This window comes from Scaptodrosophila lebanonensis, unplaced genomic scaffold (genome assembly GCF_003285725.1).
Source record: "Scaptodrosophila lebanonensis strain 11010-0011.00,11010-0021.00 unplaced genomic scaffold, SlebRS2 tig00000001-arrow-pilon, whole genome shotgun sequence".
Lineage (NCBI taxonomy): Eukaryota > Metazoa > Arthropoda > Insecta > Diptera > Drosophilidae > Scaptodrosophila > Scaptodrosophila lebanonensis.
In genome coordinates, this window is record NW_022060529.1 from 17,665,775 (window position 1) to 17,684,741 (window position 18,967).

General features: G+C 42.0%; 1 protein-coding gene across 1 annotated transcript; it reads left to right on the forward strand.

Moving 5' to 3' along the window:
• The first annotated feature begins 439 nt into the window (after window positions 1-439).
• LOC115628667 lies at window positions 440-18,587 on the forward strand. Its single transcript, XM_030524876.1, has 14 exons — window positions 440-533; window positions 1,391-1,505; window positions 6,163-6,227; window positions 8,567-8,702; window positions 8,768-9,645; window positions 9,721-9,843; window positions 9,920-9,985; window positions 14,919-16,178; window positions 16,237-16,563; window positions 16,616-16,933; window positions 16,994-17,141; window positions 17,204-17,409; window positions 17,791-17,974; window positions 18,037-18,587. Exons 1-14 carry the CDS (start codon window positions 440-442, stop codon window positions 18,350-18,352), a joined length of 4,236 nt encoding a protein of 1,411 aa, XP_030380736.1. The 3' UTR covers window positions 18,353-18,587.
• Window positions 18,588-18,967: the final 380 nt, after the last annotated feature.

Genomic DNA, 18,967 nt, shown 5'->3' on the forward strand with positions numbered 1-18,967 from the left:
AAACTCAAGTTGTAAATTTGAAATCTGAAAATATTTTTTAAGGATGTTTTTTTTTTATCCCAAAACTGTACTATAGGGTTTCGTCTTGGCTTATTGTTAACGATATATATAAATGTTGTTCCTATTCCCAATGAAAAAGGCTGGGACAATTACAATTTCTTCCACATTGGGAGTTTAAAAAATCCAGAGCTGGCGGGAAAATGGCTAAATTGGTAACACAAAGAGGATGGTGGCTTGAGGCTTCCACACGCCCCCGACTCGCCACATAAGCTGTGCTCCAAATTGTGTTTCATAGAAATTTGTACAATAATTGCTCAAATTTCGTTGACTAATTGCGTAATGCGAATCAATTTGTTTTGATAAATATACTATAGCCAATGTATGTCTGAACGAACTCTCCCCCGACGTCCCCATCTACCCGCAAAACTTTAGATATACTATGTACGAGTATTTGTACTTTCATTTTCTCCGCACAGAGGCGCGAGCGATTTTAGCAGTTAATCCGAATTGCAAATACAAATACTTCCTGCAAAGTGAGTTTTGTTTTTTTCCACGAATGTGGAACAGCATGCTCCCTGACTCTGACTAGCTTACCAAGTCCCAGTCCCCCAGCTGGAACGCCTGCAGCCTGCAGCTGGCGGTCAGTGTCGTAAACATGTTGTTGTGCCCACTTTTATTATGAAAATCTTTCGTGGTGGCGGATAGTGTTGACGATCGTTTGTCGTTATTGCAACAGCAGTCGAATCCATTGGGGGGTTTTTTTTAAGCCTATACTCTATAGCCGGTTACAGATACTCAAAAAATATTCAAATATAACAATTTTGCTAGTCAATGGCCGCGTCTGATTGGCAGCAAAGCATTATTGGAAAATGGCACTCAAGTGTTTTAAAGCATGATTTATTGCGGCGCGACTTGATTACGCGCTTTCAACTCAATTTAATAATCATTTAAATTGATTCTTAAATATGTGCACAAATCTAATTTTGTATTTTTTTAATTTCTGCAATGCTACGATTGACTGTAGACATGCGTTCACATGTTACGTGTTTGCCAGCCGGCATGATATATTAGACATTAATTTGCTCTGGTATAAATAAACCATTTATGATAAGATAGGGAAATGTCGCATTGAACAGATCTGCGATGAGTTATGTACTTGATACTCACTTTCCAGCTATGTGATTGGCGCTGGCGCTGGCGCCCATTAAGAGGTTCACATGCATATGCAAATAGCTTGGAGCGTACGTGGTGTCACCTGATCGGAGCATTTCCTGGTCGCGCGCAACAGACACGCTCTAGCCTACAACTGTCAATCACCTTTGACAAATTTATGCGTCTGCCGAAATCGATTTACCCAATGGGTTTAAATTTTATTAATTTTCTGTTACAGTCGATTTGAAGGGACGAGTTCGCTGGCGTGCTCCTGGCCTGGACTGGCCCCTTATGCTTAGACACGCGCTCCGATGCATTGAAGTTTTCACGCCCGAACGTGATGGCAGTGCTTGGTGCGTGCTCTTCATTTTTCCCCCAATTGTGAATCCATGAGGCATACGCCATTCGAAGAGCGTTACTTGAATTTTGATTGAATTTTGATGCGATTTTTGATAGCGCTCAACGAGGAGAAGAAGAGCGGGGAATAGAGGCGTTGCGCTCTGACAGTTTGGCCGCACTGACATATAATATTGTGCAATCGATGCCAATTGCTTATTGCCAATTTTATATATTTTTTTTATTACTTCTTCACATTTTGGCGCCAACTTTGATAAACGCTTAGCAAGCTTATTAAACGGCTCACCTTCAAGCTGCTACTGTCCAATATTCTTAAGAAGCGTTAAGCCGCTGCTGCACCTTGAACAGGGGGCGTGGACGTCGTCTTAATTATATTCTTTAGAATTCCTGGCATATGCAAATTAGCCAGCCCTCTCTTGATGAGGTCATCTTTCAGCGTAGCCAGCTCCTGGCCATTGCTTGCGCTGCGCTGGCTTAACGCTGATGCCGACGCTGACGACGACGCTAAGCAGCAACGGCGCTGCCTCTTCGACGGCGACGGAGACGACGACGGCGCAAGCGCAGCCGCTCAAGAAGAACAACCCCGGCCTGAATTAGACGCCAGCGAGCATGACAAGGTCGCGCTTATGCGCACTTAGAGGTGTCACCAATTATGATTAAGCGTACACATACACATTTACTATACAAGTATGTATGAACGAATGGGCCTCATAAAACTCCTCTTAAGGCTACAGTGAAAACTTGCACTAATTAACGCTTCAACGAAGTATTCGAAATTAGTCACAAACTTGGACCGCAGCTGGTAACTGAAAGCTGAATTGCATTTGGCAGTCACAGACTTTATTATGCAGGGGACGTTGGGGTTGGAAATTAGAACTCACGCGCTTCTTAGTCCAGCTAACAAAGCGTAAATTGAGAACAAGAAATGAAAATTAAGATGGCATAATGAGTCAGACGATGTAGTCAGAAGCAAGTATTCAGAACCATGTTGATACAACACCACCACTGATCCAATCGAGTGCTCCAGTAAGGCACAATGGGACAAATGTTCATTTATAGCAACCACAATTTGGTGAAGTTGTGTTTTCACAACTTTTCCTTCAGAGTATTTGTAATTTGTTTGGATTCTGTTTGCATCTCTTTTTCAATAATTATAGTATTTTGCGTACAAATACTAATATCAAGTTTTTCATTGCAAGAAGCTGAAACGGATATAATAAATATTAAATCAAACAAAAACATATATATATTTACTTTTATTTGCTTTTTTTCCTCATACTTGTAGACAGGAAACTAGTTCCTTTTTACTTTCCCAAAACTCTGCCGAATTAGATAAATGATTGTCTAAATTTTATTGTACTCTATTGTAATATAGAGCCAAACTATTATATAAATCCTGAAAAACTGAACACTTAATTCTAGATTTTACCGCATGTTTGTTAAAATATACGTAAAACGGTTCTTGCCAATGAATGGAGGAGCGAAATGGGGTACAAAAACTGTTCTTTAAGACAAAGTTGAGAAAAAAAACAATAATAAATCATTCCTATATTTTGGTTTTAATTGAAAACAATTGGTTTTAAATACTGAACTATTTTCTAAAGAACTATTCAATAGATATTCGGAATCGCAATATTTTTAGCAACAGTTCACATCATTGCTATAAAGGTCAATTCATAAACTTTTCATAATTAACAGTTCATTTCACTTTGTCCTCCCAAAAGAACGCATAACCTAACTTAAGAGCTTAATGAATATTTCTGTATTTTTTTTCCAATAATTGATGTAGCAAAATTATTGGGAATTTTTTTATATTAATCACTAATAGACTGCATAAGTTCTAAAATTACTTTTCGAATGCGAATTTAAATATTTCAAAATAAATTTGATTTGAATTTTTCGATTTGTGGAAATCAGAATTAGGCCAAAAAAGCAAAAGTGATCCCAATTTGATTTTATTTCCCTATAGACTCTAGAATTACCTACTGTGTGTGGCTGCTTTTAATTTTAATTGGAATACGTGTAGAACAAATGACAAACACAGAATAATTACGCCTGGCACTCGAGGTGTCTTCCGTCTACACTGATTTCTTCACAATTCGGCGTGGAACGGTTTTCAAAAGTCATTGCCGGCGGGCTATTAGAGCGCCATTACCGAAGCGTTGGGCGTGAGGAAATGGAAATGGAATGGCAAACAAAAGTGGGAGTCGGCCTGGAGTCGCTTAGGAGCGCTTTAGTACTCCAAACTATGTAATAATGATGATGTTAGTGCCGATGATGATGATGATGATGATGACGATGTGCGGCGCCAAACTCCACTGCCTCGGCCTAGCGTCGAAGAGACGTCGCGACTTTGCCTCTCAGTGAAGAGCTAAAATCTAAATGCTGGAAAATACAACAACAACAACAAAAATAACAGTGACGGCTCGAAAGCTAAACAAAAAAGTGCTGGCATTGTTGTTGGTTTCTGTCTCTGCCGCCACCGCTGCTTGCGTCGCCGCCACCGTCACCGTCGCTGTCGCTGCCTTTTGCTCTTCCGATGAGTTTCGAATACAACTAAATCAGAATTTTTATTCAGTTTCAATTGTTTAGCGAGTGCGGAACGAGTCGAAAGCGGCTTGCAAATAAAAATGCACAAAACAGAAACTAAATAACAAAAAATAAAAAAAAATCCAAGCGAGTAAATTTCATTGAAATTAGTCAATGACTAAATGGCCAATGCAAAATAACAAATTAAAAAAAAAAACTCTCGTATTCGTGAGTGTGTGTGTGTGTGATCTTCTGTAGATTTGTGTGTGTGCGTAGGTGTAGGTGGGCGTGTACTGTAATTATGGGCAAAATATTGCGTGCGCATCTTTCCAGCTTTCTTCTCATTTCGTTAATTAGCCGCAATTCGCGAATGTCAAACGTGTAAAAAGCGCAACGGAAGTTTGGAATTGGCCGAAAGTTACTGTTACCGTTAGCATTAAGATTACTGCTACATTTCGCAGCTTAATCGCCTACAGCCGGAAAACAATAGAAAGAAAAGCGCCAGAACTCTGCGAACTTATCAAACCGTAAAGGTGTTAGGCGCTGGAAACTTCTTCAAAGCTGACCAAGTTTAGAGAATTTTAATTTTTTTTTCTTGATTCTTGAGTAGAGACGGCCTAATATGTAAGTTCTTAAATTCAGGAGGAAAACGGCTTTAAATAATCATAAGTTGACGTCAATATAGAGAGTAACTGCGAGGCTATAAATAAATTATGAACTATTAGTGTTATTTAATGAGATAAATGTTTGTTGTTCGCCTAAAGCCAGCAGTCTGTGGATTTATAACAAACTAGTAAGATATGGCTGACTTAAATTGTTTTTAAATTTCTGCAAGTATTTATATTTAACAGAGGACGGCATAATTAATCATAAACCGTCGCCAATGTACTACAAGCTTAGGAGTTGATTTTCTACCACAATCGCGGTAACTGCGCGGCTAAACATGAATTATTAGTGTTATTCAATTTTTCTTCTTTAAAACGAAAAATACATTTTTGACTGACAGCTAAGCCATAAAAGAACAATTAAAATGTGCGGCTCTTCATTTTTGTTTATAATATAATTTTTTTTGCGCAGAGTTGTGTTTTTGGCTTAACGTTTGTTTTATTTACGCATTGCTGAGCACTTTGTCATTAGCCTCATGGGGATTGCAAAATTATACAAAATACAACACAATTTTAATTATCAAGTACGAAAAACGTTTCGATTGAAAAGCGACACTGAGTCTGAGTTTAAACTTTGGCCCGAAAGGTCACAGGCAGTCTAATTGCTGTAGTACCCAGTTTTTATTAGAACTTGCAGTAGTGCCGTCATCCAAGTCATGGAAGCCAACAGAGTCGACTCCCTGGCTGGCTAGCTGGCTGGCTGGCTGGCTGACTGCCCGGCTGGCAGCTGTAGCGCTTCGTTGCCCAGGTTATTGACTGACTGATACACACCGCACAAACATACAAACACACACACACACACAGACACATCGATGAGGAGAGGCGCACACTCTAATTATGCTGATCTTACTTCTTCCGCGACCAGACATAAAACAAATACTACATAAATGCCGAAAGACGTCTAAAAGCTTTAGTGAACCCATAAAGAGTGGCAGTGACAATTGGCAGCTGGACGTTGGTTGGAGTGACTAAGCCCTTCGTGGTCGATCTTGGCTTATATTTTTAATGATCTGCATATTTTGGCAACATAATTAACGGTGAAAGAATGTGAAAAGTAGCGAAACGAAGCGTGGAAGCGAAGCAAAAGAAATGAAGTGGACTGGCACGCGAATCTAAATCTAGCATTGCCGCCAACGCGAACGCCAGAGAGAAGAAAGCCAGAAGGTTTCTACGCGCCTCACGCTGTTCGCTGTCTTTCAGTTTTAAAACTCAAGTCGATCCAAACAGTTGTGCAAGAAAAGAAGTGAAAATAAATAAATGACTAGCCCAGCAATAATGTAAAAGGAAGTGTACAAATTAGAATTCAAAAAAAGAAGAGAGCAAGCAGTGTGTGAAAGGCAATTGTGCATTTAACAAGAATTCCTTTACTAATCTATAGATTTAGATATATACATATATATGTGGCAATGTGTTACCATAATTATCGGATATTGCATCTCGGCCTCTGGGCATTATTCAGCATTTGCCAGCCTCTGCCATCACTCGCACTGACCGTGGATAACCAGCTCGTCTCGGCCCGCAATGGTAAGTGGAAATGGTAATACCCATCGGGTTATTACACAGCTCATAAACTAGAACCTTGCGCTGAGAAAAGCTGCGCAGAAGGTAAATTAACTTTTGTTGTCTGTTGACCTTTCTGAATTATTCATGGATTTGGCTTTCATCGCAGCAACTCTTGGTTGATAGAGTCTATGTCTAATAATAAAGCCACATGAGTCCAAAAAGAATGTATAATCCAAAACACACTCACAAAGGTGCCAGGCAGAGGGACAGGTGTCGGGCTAATGGCAGTCAACTGAGGCCGCTTGACACGCAATGCTAATAAAATTTAAATTTAAATAAAGAACAATTGCTCGAACACAATGACAAACCAGAACAGAGACAGACAGACAGACAGACAGGCAGACGGATGGACAATTGCAAGCCCAATAAAACTAACCTACCATACCTACCGCGAGCTGTGGCCAACGCCAACCACACGGCCTTGAAAGTGCAAGTGGTGCGTGCTACATACAGACTAGTATATGCATACCACATCCACAAATACATATGTATGTGACGCAATCGTCGTGCCACTGCCACGCTGCTGTTGTGACCCAAATGCCCGACAGACACGATATGGGGCATATGCCTACAGGTCGAACTTTCTAAAACGAACTGCCTACTAAGAGCATTAGTTCTGTCTCTAAAGGCCCATTATGTCATACTTTTTACTGTCAAACCTATTTCCCACGAACTGCTTCACAAAAAATACGAATAACTTAGAATTAAATCCGATCGAACTTATTTTTTAGCAACCACTTATTTGCCTAACTCTCTTTTCATTCGATTATATGCTTATGTTTTTAATAAACCTAGTTAAAAGACGTTAATTTAATTAAAGTGGATCAGCGTTTCATTGATTCAAAAATTATTGTTTTCTTGTGTCTACAAAGGAACTTGTAATCACTCGACATGTAGCTAATGAATAAATAATTATATTGTTGTATTTAGTTACGGCCTCTCATTACAATATTAATGCCTTTTAGAATACAAAAAACAGTTTTTACATGGTGTTTAGTATCTTTTGAAATTAATAAATGATATTCAGCTAACTTTTGAAAATCAAAAATGTCGAAATTCGAAATTGTTTTTGAGTTATTTGTAAAATATTCTTTAAAGGCAAGATCAGCTTAGTCGTCTAAAACGAAATTAGGGACTTCGATCAGCATTCCATTAAAAAGCTTTCTGCTCTTAAGGTTCCTTTACAATCGGTATCTTTAATCTTAAATTAAGAATGTAGAAACACGTTTGTAAAGGTTTTTTCTCAACTTTTTCTTCCATGTCAATAGCCGCCTATAAAATCATTTGTCTAGTTCTTGGTGTTCTTAAGTCACTTTTAAGTAAAAAAGAAAAAAATCGTATACAGCTAATTCTGTTTTTACACGGTCTGTTTTTACACGATTTTGATTTGAAAACAGATTTTTTATATGGTTGCACGACTTTATTCCATTTATCACGATTCAAAATAACATACGATCAATGTCTATTTTACACGGGTTTTTTTTACACGACTTTTTCTGGAACCAATCTACCGTGTAAAAACAGAATTAGGTGTATATTGATTTTAAAAAAAATCTTAAAGACTTGGCTTACAACGTTTTGAAACTAGATTCAATTATTTAGGGCCAATATGGAATATCAAAAAGTCCAGTTTTGGCCTTAACTTTCTATCGTAATATTCTCGTTTGCTAATGGTTCTTTTATCACAATGAAGTACACCTAATTCTGTTTTTACACGGTTTTTTTTTATGCGGTTTGAAAATTAAAAATTTTATATATGATTACACGCCATTATTCCACTTAGCAAGATTTATTTTTCATATGATCATTGTCTTTTTTTACACGGTTTTTTTTTGAACACGACTTATGTAGGAACCAATCTACCGTGTAAAAACAGAATTAAGCGTAACAGAATTTTAGTGTTTTATTCACTGTGGAATTGATATTATAATTTTATTTTTTATTTCATCAACAAACAGGGGTTGCCAATTTAGATTACAATATAGAAAACAAATAATAGCTTAATCTCTTAAATTGAAATTTTTGGACTTTTACACTGTGAAGATCAGATAGTTAGTTCCGAAGCTTGAATTACGCTCGAGGCCTTAGTAACAATACTACTTAATGGGGATGACATCACTCCTCATATGAAATTCGTTATAGAGTAGCTCGACTGTGGACGCATCTAAATTGGCGTCCATTGCCCAATTCGCCAATATCAACAAAATGCGTCTGAGACTGAGACGAATGAACTTTTTTCGTTGCAACAATTTGGATTGATTTTTGTTGATTTAGCGATGTTATTGTTGCTGTTGTTGCAGACTGTTTCGAACGTATTGCGCTGGAGGCAATGCTGCCATTCGAGAAGACCTTCCGGACCGAAGACACCAACTCGCTGAAGATGTGCAAGGAAAAGTGTCTGCAGGCGGGCGAGAAGTGTCAGGCGATCTCGTTCGGGTGAGTCGGCTGTCAAGCGATTACTCAATTGTTGTTGCTGACTGTTGTTGCTTTCGATCTTGCAGTGTGCATCGACGCGGAAACGGCACATGTCAGTTGTCGTCGGAGCAGTATGGGACGAGCGGAGGGCGGCCTGCAGGGGTTATTTTCGATCCCGACTTTGATTTGTATACGCGCAAAACAAATTGCTTTGATTTGAGCGACAATTCGATTCCCATGCCCGGTGGACCAAGTCCCATCAGCACAGGTGGTTATGGTGGTTCCGCTCCCACACCACCCGTGCATTTGCCCAACCGTCCTGTCGACGTTGGCAGCACGCCGCTGCTGGTGGTGAATCCATCGCCACCCACCACTGATGAGCGACCTCTGGAGGGCCCGGGACCCTTACCAGGCCCCACACTGCCACCACAGCCCGGCGTTGGCGATCGCCTGTACTTCACCCACGATCTCTATCCCCTCTATAAACATCCGATGCTCTACGAGCACAACTATCCGGCGCCCAATGACGATCTTTACATTCCGGGTGGCTATGCGGCCAATGTACCCGTAGTCGAGGATCGCTATCGACCTCCGTATGCCATTGACGAAGACAGCGTGCGGCCCACGCCGCAGGGACCACCACGTCCAATCTTTGGCCTGGGTTATGGCAATGGCTATAGTTACGGCACTCCCGAGCGCTACATGCCCACCACTATGCGACCGGGTCCCTCTTCGGAGGAGCGACCCAGTTATGCGCCTCGTCCAGGAAATTACCCCAATGATCGCCCCACCTACCAACCGGGAACGCGACCTTACGAGAGCTCAACGCCGCCCGCATACGGACCCCGCCCCAGCTTTGACGGACATCGCGAGCCCAGGCCCGATTACACAAACCGTCCAGATCCTCCACATGATGGGTTCGGAATGAGCTCTTCGATACGACCACCTCCCTATGCAGGCGGTAGTGGAGGCAGTGGTGGTGGTAGTGGTGGTGGTAGTGGTGGTGGCGCTGGTATTGGTGGCGGAAGTGGATACCAAGATTCGCATAGAGATGATTATGTGCGCCGTAATGGCACTATAATGCGACCAGATGGCTACGACGATGACAAGACCATTGCCACTTACTTCAACCCGGAGGATTACATGCAAGGTGGCAATAAAAGTAAGACAATGTCCCACGTTTCCTTCATGACAATCAATCATCCCAACCAATTCTGTGTTTAATTTATTTGATGTAGAGAGGCCCATGCCCGGTGATAGAGATAGAGATCGGGATCGCTATCCCATGGACCAAGGAATGAGTGGTGAGTATCGCAGCATTAACTAACACAGCATCCATAGGAAGCCTGAAGGGGGAACTTATAGAAATACGTAATGAATTATTCCTTTCATATAGGAAGCAATTCACTTTTGTCTGAACTTGTGGACAATTACTTAACTTCAAGGGTGAATCTTTGAATCTTTAGATTTTCATTAAAACTAAAGAAAATCTACCCCTATAACAAAGACTTAACTTCAAGGGTGAATCTTTGAATCTTTAGATTTTCATTAATACGTGAAGAGAGCTAAAGAAAAAGTATCCCTATAACAACAACATTTTACGGGAATCAATTAACAAGTATAAGGAATGATAGAATGGTAGTTTTTTACTATTTCCCCAACTTTTTTTCCAAGTCTGTAGTCTCATATAAAATACTCTAAAAGCTGTTAAAGTAACGATGCATATTATACATATATAGAAGCAAGTTGACCAGTTTTCTGAAAAGTTGTATTCATTTTAGGAATATCGTACTTTAGGCTTCCTACGGACATATTTAGTAAAGATAATGGTCGGTTCATGCCCAAATGATGGTCTTTAAAGTAACTTTCACGAACATTGCATTAAATGTTGGGATTAACTAATTTAATCCAGCATTTTTGGACAATCATATTATATTATTATATTATATTATATAATATTCAATGTGAACTGTCCATAATCTTTAATTTACACCCCCCCCCCCCCCCCCCCCCCCCCCCCCCTTGTCGAACCCAACTAATTCGGATTCGTGCCTAACCGATTAGGTTCAATAACCAGGCGTGATACGGGTCAAGCGTACACTTGACGTCAATTGAAAGCTTTTACAATTACAACGGCAAACAATTAACATTGCGCATAATTAAAACCCATTACGATGCACCTAGAAAAGATCAAAAAGCACAATGTTGACCCACATACTATTCGCCTCCATTGGCATAACAAAACTAAACTAAACTAAACCCATTACTGGGTATTGGATGTGTGGGTGGGTGTCAGTGTTCAAATCAAATGCTGTGCGAGTGCACTCAATAATAAACCTAAAGCTCATTGCGTATAAATTGCTAAAAAATTAAAAAAAAAAAAAAATCCATGCACACACTACACAGAATGGGAGCCTAACAAATAGTTCTCTGTATATATATTCGTATGTACCTATAGTTTTGACAAATTGCAAAACTTTGCATGCAAGTGGAGCGCAAATATTGGGTAATGGGGCTATTGATAAGGCCAAAAGTATAGCTATGGCCGAGACCACATGATGTCATCGCAACAACAAACAAATGGATACAAACTATCCTAGTAATGGTAGAATTTAATTCGGAACCGCAACAAAACCAGCAGTGGGAAGAATAAATTACCTCCAATTGCGGGCTCAGCAGTAAAGAAGAATGCTAATCTGCTTTGTGTGGCATAAACAGGTAGTTGAAGAAAGTTTGCCAAGATTTACGACAACTTTATGCCGAATTAAAGGCTTAAGCTTAGCACCAAATAATTAAGAGACAGTCGAAGCGATGTGCGGAACACGCAGCGTTTTGATTTTTGACTCAACTTCCTTTAGAGTTCTCGAGTGTGACGAGTACGTGAACCCATAATAATAAAAATAATATAGTAATAATATCAACAGCGGGTGGTTAGTTGGGTTGCTGTCTATGCGCCAATGACATAAGCCCGCCTCGCCAAGTTCAAATGGAAGCTTTTGTTGAGCGAGAACTAATTAGAGTAGCACGATGACGATCGCGATCGCAATGACGATGGCATGTTGACATGTGGCCGAAAATGTAATTAATTTGTCTCCGTCACCGTGTTGGTTAAAGTTAGTTTTATTAACCGTGGGACAGATTGCTACTTACACTTGAAGATTAGAATGTTTCAATTGTGTGTGGCGAGTCAAAGCGGAAGCATTGCCAGCCAGCCCAGACTAACATGAATAACATTATGGCTGTGGGTGTGTGTGTGTGTGTGTCTGTTCATGTTGTTGAGGGCAAAAGTTTTGCAATCACAGCAACAACAACAACAACAGAAATAGAAAAAGGCAACTGCATAAAATGCACTTGAACAAGCGCCAAAAGGTTGGCTCTGACGTTGGGTCGACTGCATTCATTGTATGCAAATCCGTCCGTCTAGAACACAAAAACCACCCACTAACACACACACACACACACAACACACTCTTACACACACACACACACACACACACACACACACACACACACAAGTATAGAGAGTCAGAGTGACAGCAGTGACATTGATTAAGAAACGGAAATGCGCTCAGCTTGTCTGCTTTTTGCAGCAAAGCTCGCACTGCAGACAGTTCTCCATACTTATTATGAAGGAGCACGGTGGTTGGAGATGGGTATGGAGGGAGGGGGGCTCTAGCGCTAGTGATTGTCTTGTTTGTCAGTGCGATGATGAATGCCTTATGCTAGGCTATATGGCTGGTAAGTTGCTGCAGTGGTCCCTCATGTGTGGCATTCTATATACATACATCTCTATGTATTCATAGTATGTGGAAACCAAAGACGAAATTCCGCAAGAAAACGAAAGACTTAAGCAACAAACTTTTTGCAAATAAGTAATTATCATCGATAAATGTGCTATGCATAATAAGCAAACAAATGGTATAAGCTTGAATTCAATTAACTGCAGTAACGAGCATCCTTGAGTGTTACTAGCAGGGTGGTGCCAGAAGAAGGTGTTGGGGTGCGTCACACTTTTTAATTTCCTTTCAGTTTGTTCTTCCATTTGCTTTATTTTACGAAATAAATAAACTAGCTTGTATGTCATTTGAATAGCTGCAATTCCCTAAAAAAGCAACCTTTTTTCAGCTTGAAATTTCTGATTACTTGTTACTTCTATCTACGTATTATATATTCGCATATTTTACTTTATTTGAGTAATTTTTATGCAGAAAACAAGTTAAATATTTTGATTGAATTAACCATCCTTTAAATCCAACTAATATACTGAGCCTACACTCATTACCAATTTCTTCTTCCTTAAAAAATGTTCGCCATAAGTACTTGTATGAAGTCGACAACACATTCATTATAATGGCGTACTATTTCGCCTTAAAATGGAACTGAGTTGGATTTGTTGAAATTTTTATATTGATCATATGTTATTATCATAAGTTATTATTTTAGCGCATCGTGCATTATTTAATCAAAATTGACATTTTTTGGCCCCCCCCTAGCAGTCATCCTTTGCCATTTTCAAATAGGTTCGACTTAACCTTACTTTTATTATAATATCATACATTAGGCGTTTCAGAAGCTCTTGAACCGTCCTGTGCGTTGCAGCACCTTGTTATTAATACTAATACCCATCCGCTCACATGGTCGCGCCCAACTCTTTGGCAGCACCGAAGCGAAGCCCCTTCATTGTAATTTTAGAGGTTTTTTCTAAGTAAAACATATTTATGCTTATTGTAATTTTAAGTGAATCAAAGATAAGCCATCAGCTGCCAAAAACACTCATTAAAAACACTCAAGGCTTCAGCATCATGCTGCACACACACACACACACACTAATCCATTCATGCTTCTGGCGCCACCACCTACGAACACATTGAGAACGAGCGTCTAAAAGCTCGGGTCGAGACGCTAAAGCTTTTTTAAATTCCGCACAAGTGGTATTCTAATATAAAACCGCAAGCTTGACCACAGCGTCTGTTCATTCGGCCACGAATTACGCGACCATTAGAATCGTAACGACGCGACCAAAAAAAAAAGAACGTGCAAACGAATCCTTTGCGTGCGAAAGGGATGGAGTGAGATGTGTTTGCGTGCCTCGTTGCTTCTCCACTGTGGGCGCGATGCTAATATTTTAGGCGCCGAATTTTAATTTGTTTGACATTCAAATTCCTAAGCCCCATATCATTATTATTGTTGCAAACAATTTGGCTCACATACTTGTATGACAACGACAAACGCTTGCGTAATTGTGGCAAATCAGTGAGCATCACGGGCTGTGAGTTGTGTTTTAGCCCCCGAAAATAGAGCTCTGAACGTAGAACTCTAAACGCAAGCGTGACACGCTGTCATTGGATTATAAATTCAATTTTGGTTCGTTTGCGGGTCTGCCATAGTGGCTCAGTTAGTGCTTCGTTGAGCCCGCTCCGATGTGGTTGCATTCAGTCGGTATTAGCTTTAGCCTGCTGCTGCTGTTGCTCGGCACGCTGCAGGGTCGCAGCATCGCCAAATTTGTGAGTCCTACGCGGGACAGCAGTCTAAGTAGCACCATCATTGTAGTGGAAGATGCAAAGGGTAAGATACTATATGCCCAATTTTTTTTTTTTGGTAGCACGGTCAATGTACTGCGTGTGGCTTTTAATTCTGCGTATTAAAGTAATTTGCATAATTTGCAATGTCTTCTAACAATGAGACCTAGTCCCATGTGTTTAAGTCTGGTCCGCTGAGTTCTTGAAAGAAAATCTTCTTGAATATGCAAAGCGGCAATTTTCCAGATAATCTTCTGCGAAGGTTGTTGCCACTTTGCTGCCACCATCGGTGTTGGTGTCGGTGTCGGTGTCGGTGTCACAGCCGCATGATCGTGTAGATCGCAAAGTGTCCGCTGGCGTTGGGGGCATATCGCTTTTGCGACTAACATGACTTGAACATAATTTACAAAATGGCAACGGATGTGGCCCCTTGTAGTAGCAACGACGACGGCAAAAACATGAAGTAACATGAACGTCAAGCTGAACAGTTGTTCGCCGATCTTGGGTTCTGGCCGTGTGGCCGAGTGGAACGCTTGACTGATTTCAGTTTTTGGTGGCAGCTGCAATAGTCGTTTTTATGAGCTCTTCATCGCCGAAGCCGAAACCGAAACCCCAGAATGGCTTAGACTCCGCCTCAGTTTCATTTGGCGATTACGTAATCGATTTGCATGTGAGATTGAGAGTTCGAAACACTTTTTTCCAAATCTCTACATTACAGCCTGCTTCCGACGAGTGCTAGCCGGCAAGCGTATAGCTCCCCATTTCGTGCGTCGTACGATTTCCTGCGAACGCGTGGAGGAGTGCATGCGGGAGTGTGGCCATGAAAAGCGCTTCATGTGCGAGGGCTTCAACTACCGACTCGATCCTTCCGGACATGGACAGGGCGATTGTGAGCTGATCGAGATACCGTTGTCTCAAATGGATCTCTATTCAAGTCCTAATCGGCGCGATTCGAATCTGCTGCGACATCCGGACTATGATTATTATGAACGTGATCGCAATGCTCCTTCCAGTTGCCGGCGCAATTTGTGCCAGGATTGTTCCAAAGGACCGCTAACGAGCAACCCCATATACTTCAAGCCGAGCAGTAGCGGCTGGTCTGATAAGAATTATGGGCCAAGCAGTAGTGGCTATGGTGGAGATGTGGGGCCCAGCAGCAGTGGCCACTACAGACCCAGCAGCACAGCTGTTGATCATTATCGAGGACCTTCGGGACCGCCACAACATCCAAGCTCTTATGAACATAGGCCCTATTCATCGGAATATCATCACTCATCCTCCTCGTCTGGTTCGTACGAGTTCTCCTCCCACGGCTCCAGTTACTTCGACCACACACCTCCAAGTAGTTATGGTGATCATTCTGGTGGACGTCCCGATTATATTGATCGGCACGATTATGGACGTCCTCGGCCAGAACCACTTCCTTATCGACCTGCCAGACCGGATCGCTGGGAGACTCTGCCCAGCAGCTCGGGCTACGATAGTTCTGCATACAGACCTCCACGGCCTGAAACTGATCGCATCGACAAGTACAGACCATCCTATCGGCCAGGACCAGATTATACGCCGTATCGCCCACACGAGCCTAGTAGACCAGGGCCAGGACCAGGACCAGGCCCAGCTCCTGGACACAACTATCTGGACCGGGATGGTCCCAGTGGAAGTTCCTACAAGAAACCAAACAAATTCGTGCCTTACCTAATTGGTGCTGAGGAGAACTGGGGCAACTATGGCGGCAGCTACGGTGGCAGTAACAACAAGCATACCTCATACTGGGGCCTTAGTGATTCACAGAGACGCAAGGATCAGCACGATTTCAATTACTCTCAATTGGGCTTACCACACCGCGACCCACCACGTGAATCGAACTCTGTGATAAGTTACCCCGGATCGAGTTATGGACACTATGGTGGGGACGATGAAGGTAGACGAAGAAACGACTACAGACAACAATGGACTAGACGTCCGGGTCCGGATGGTAAGACGCTAAGCTCGCCATATTTCTCGCTCAACATATCACCTTATCCACATTTTAGAATGCTCGGCCAAAACCAGTGAAGGATTCCGCCTCCACAAGACCGCCGTCAAGCATGCATCTACAGTGCCAACGCTGACCGAGTGCGAGCGTCTCTGCTCCGACCAGAACGGTTTCATATGCCACACCTACAGCTACCGCTATAACCAGGCAGGTCGCGATAACTGTATGCTGTGCGACAGACCCGTCAACATGCTGGATTACTATGTGGATATTGAGCCTGATCGAGACTACGACATCTACTCGATGGCTGACGATATGGCTGTGTGTCGACAGCCAGGACGAAGTGACGGTCCTAGCACGGCACTCGCCAGTCCGCAGAATGCACGTAAGTAGGTGAGGATTGAGGAAACCAGCCGCTTTATTTACTCGATTTCCAGAGTGCTTTTTCCGCGCCATTGATGCCACACGCTTCTTCAAGTCGATTGTGCGGGACTCGCTTACAGTGCGCTCCGTGGGAGAGTGTGAAATGGAGTGCATCAGGTCGACCAAGTTCAGCTGCCGTGCCTTCGCCTTCCGCTACGGACAACAGCGACATGCGGGCGTTATTGACAATTGCCAGTTGAGTGATTGGCCCGTTAGGGATATGGATAAAGAACGGCATCTCATACGGGACGCCGCATTTGATATCTTTGAGCGGGCTAGCTATGGCCATGGCTGTGAGATACAACCCATTGTCGATGAGAAGCACAAGAAACGTAAGCTCAGTTACACCGTTTAATTCCCGAGCTCTACGAATAATATTCTTTGATCCCCAGTGTGTTATCTGGGCTATGGCTCGCCGGCGAAACTGCTGTCGCCAGCCATCAAAAAAGTAATATCTGTGCCCTCGGAAATGGCCTGCAAAAAGGAGTGCATACGCTTTAGAGAAACCACGGCTTTCAAGTGTTACGCCTTCAGCTACGGGTGAGTTGCAGGAAGGTCCTTTTCATTCTTCAATGATTTATTGCCACTAAAACCTATTGCAGCTCGCGGGTCAGCAACTTCAACTGCGAACTCTCTGACCTCGATCAGAGCGAGCTCAAGCTCGATGTGCACTACACCCATACGAAAGATCGCGACTTCTGGCTGTTCGCTTGGAATCCTTTCGATTGGACGTGTCGCGACAAAGTGAACACAATCGGTGGCTCACGTGTGAACAACGATCGACGCATGGATATATTTCGGGAACCGGGTAAACTGAAAATCCTCACCTGTTGCACGTCCATCAGTGTGTAAATAACATGTGCAAAGCAATCTCCCTTCATGTTTATAACCCCAAGCTAGTTTAAGTATCCCCGCCAATCTCCGAGGGCGGTATATGTGTATTTGTAATTAGTTCGTAGTAGAGGCAAATGTAAATAACGTTTGTAAATTATTAGCATGTAGCATGTACAGTTGGAAAATTAACCACCATCCGCCACAAGCAAGACGAATCCAAGTACCCCAAGTACTAACCAACCGTTCTGGGTGTTACGCATGCGTAATGGGCTTCAACCAACAAAAGCCACTATTCCAAACGCATTGTAATTGAATCGCTTCTAAACTCACTTTTCATTCGCATCGACTTATCAAGGGGACGTAGCCTGGCGACATTATACAGTTTCTGGCAAGCCATGTCGTCGTAGCAGTCCCTGCGAGAAGAATCTGATCACTGGTTTCTATTCCTGTGAGACGGATGGTGCTGAAATTGGTTCCTGGGACTATTGCTGCAAAGTGGAGCACCCTTGTGGTTACAGTCGGGGCTTCGACTACCCGTGGTGAGTAGACTATTCCACAGAGCTACTAGTGTTCCCGAGACTAACATGGTCCGATTTCTTAGGTGCTTTGTTGGTGATGAGCCCGACCAGTGGCGGAAGTGTAGCGATCGCTACTATCCCGGCAGCAACAGCACTCACACCACTCATAATAGCATAGCACTGGCTTCGAACAAGGACAAGAAGAAACACCATCCAAATCAACCAGCAACAGCTGCATCCAGTGAATACAATCAGCATCCACCTCGCCCCGGTGGGCTGCAAAGCCTGAGCGATTTCGCTGCGGCTCGCCTGTGGCCTGTCACATATCTATATAGCGAAGGTCCACCCAACGCTACGGAGTTTAGCAACTTCGTCGACTGCAATAAGGAGTCGTGCTAGCACTACGTACTTAGTAGTCGGTTAAGCAAATCAGATTTTCCAATAGATTGTAAGGCCCCTCCCCCATAGGAACAGCCCACTAGATGTACGTAACAATGGCGAAAAATGTTCTCACCGAATCGCCAAAGTCACAATGTATTGCTGTTGTGATTTCATTATGAGATTGGATACCTGTATTCGTTGTGTTATAATCAAACTTAATTAACACTAACTTATTAATTTAAATTTCAAAAAACTTTGCAACAAAAGGCGTGTCTGTATTTAAGTTAAAATGTCAGTGTAGATGTTAATTCTACAAAATAAAGTACAGCGGATGTTAAGTATTTTAAACAACGATTTGACTTCTCACAAATAGAGCTGCAAATTACTTATCAATATTAAGGCCTGTTCTTGTTTTCGATTACTTTCCAAAACTGAAATACTTGTATGTAGTTGTTTAACTCACTTGTTTTTAATTTGGTGTTAATTCGGAAACGAGAGCCTAGAAAGGGTTTTTATATTGGAATTCCTTACAGAATATCTCAGTTTTTTTGCACCTCGATTTTTGATTTGATGATTTAGAATTTTCTTTCTCTTTTATACATACATATGTGGAATGACGGGCTTCAATCTATA

What these genes read in the sequence shown, in the direction of transcription:
- LOC115628667 (XM_030524876.1), top strand. Translation starts at nt 440, where the DNA reads ATGTACGAGTATTTGTACTTTCATTTTCTCCGCACAGAGGCGCGAGCG. An exon ending in CATGCAAGGTGGCAATAAAA is followed by an intron (nt 9,844 to 9,919) that starts GTAAGACAATGT and finishes TATTTGATGTAG; the next exon opens with AGAGGCCCATGCCCGGTGAT. An exon ending in CATGGACCAAGGAATGAGTG is followed by an intron (nt 9,986 to 14,918) that starts GTGAGTATCGCA and finishes TCTACATTACAG; the next exon opens with CCTGCTTCCGACGAGTGCTA.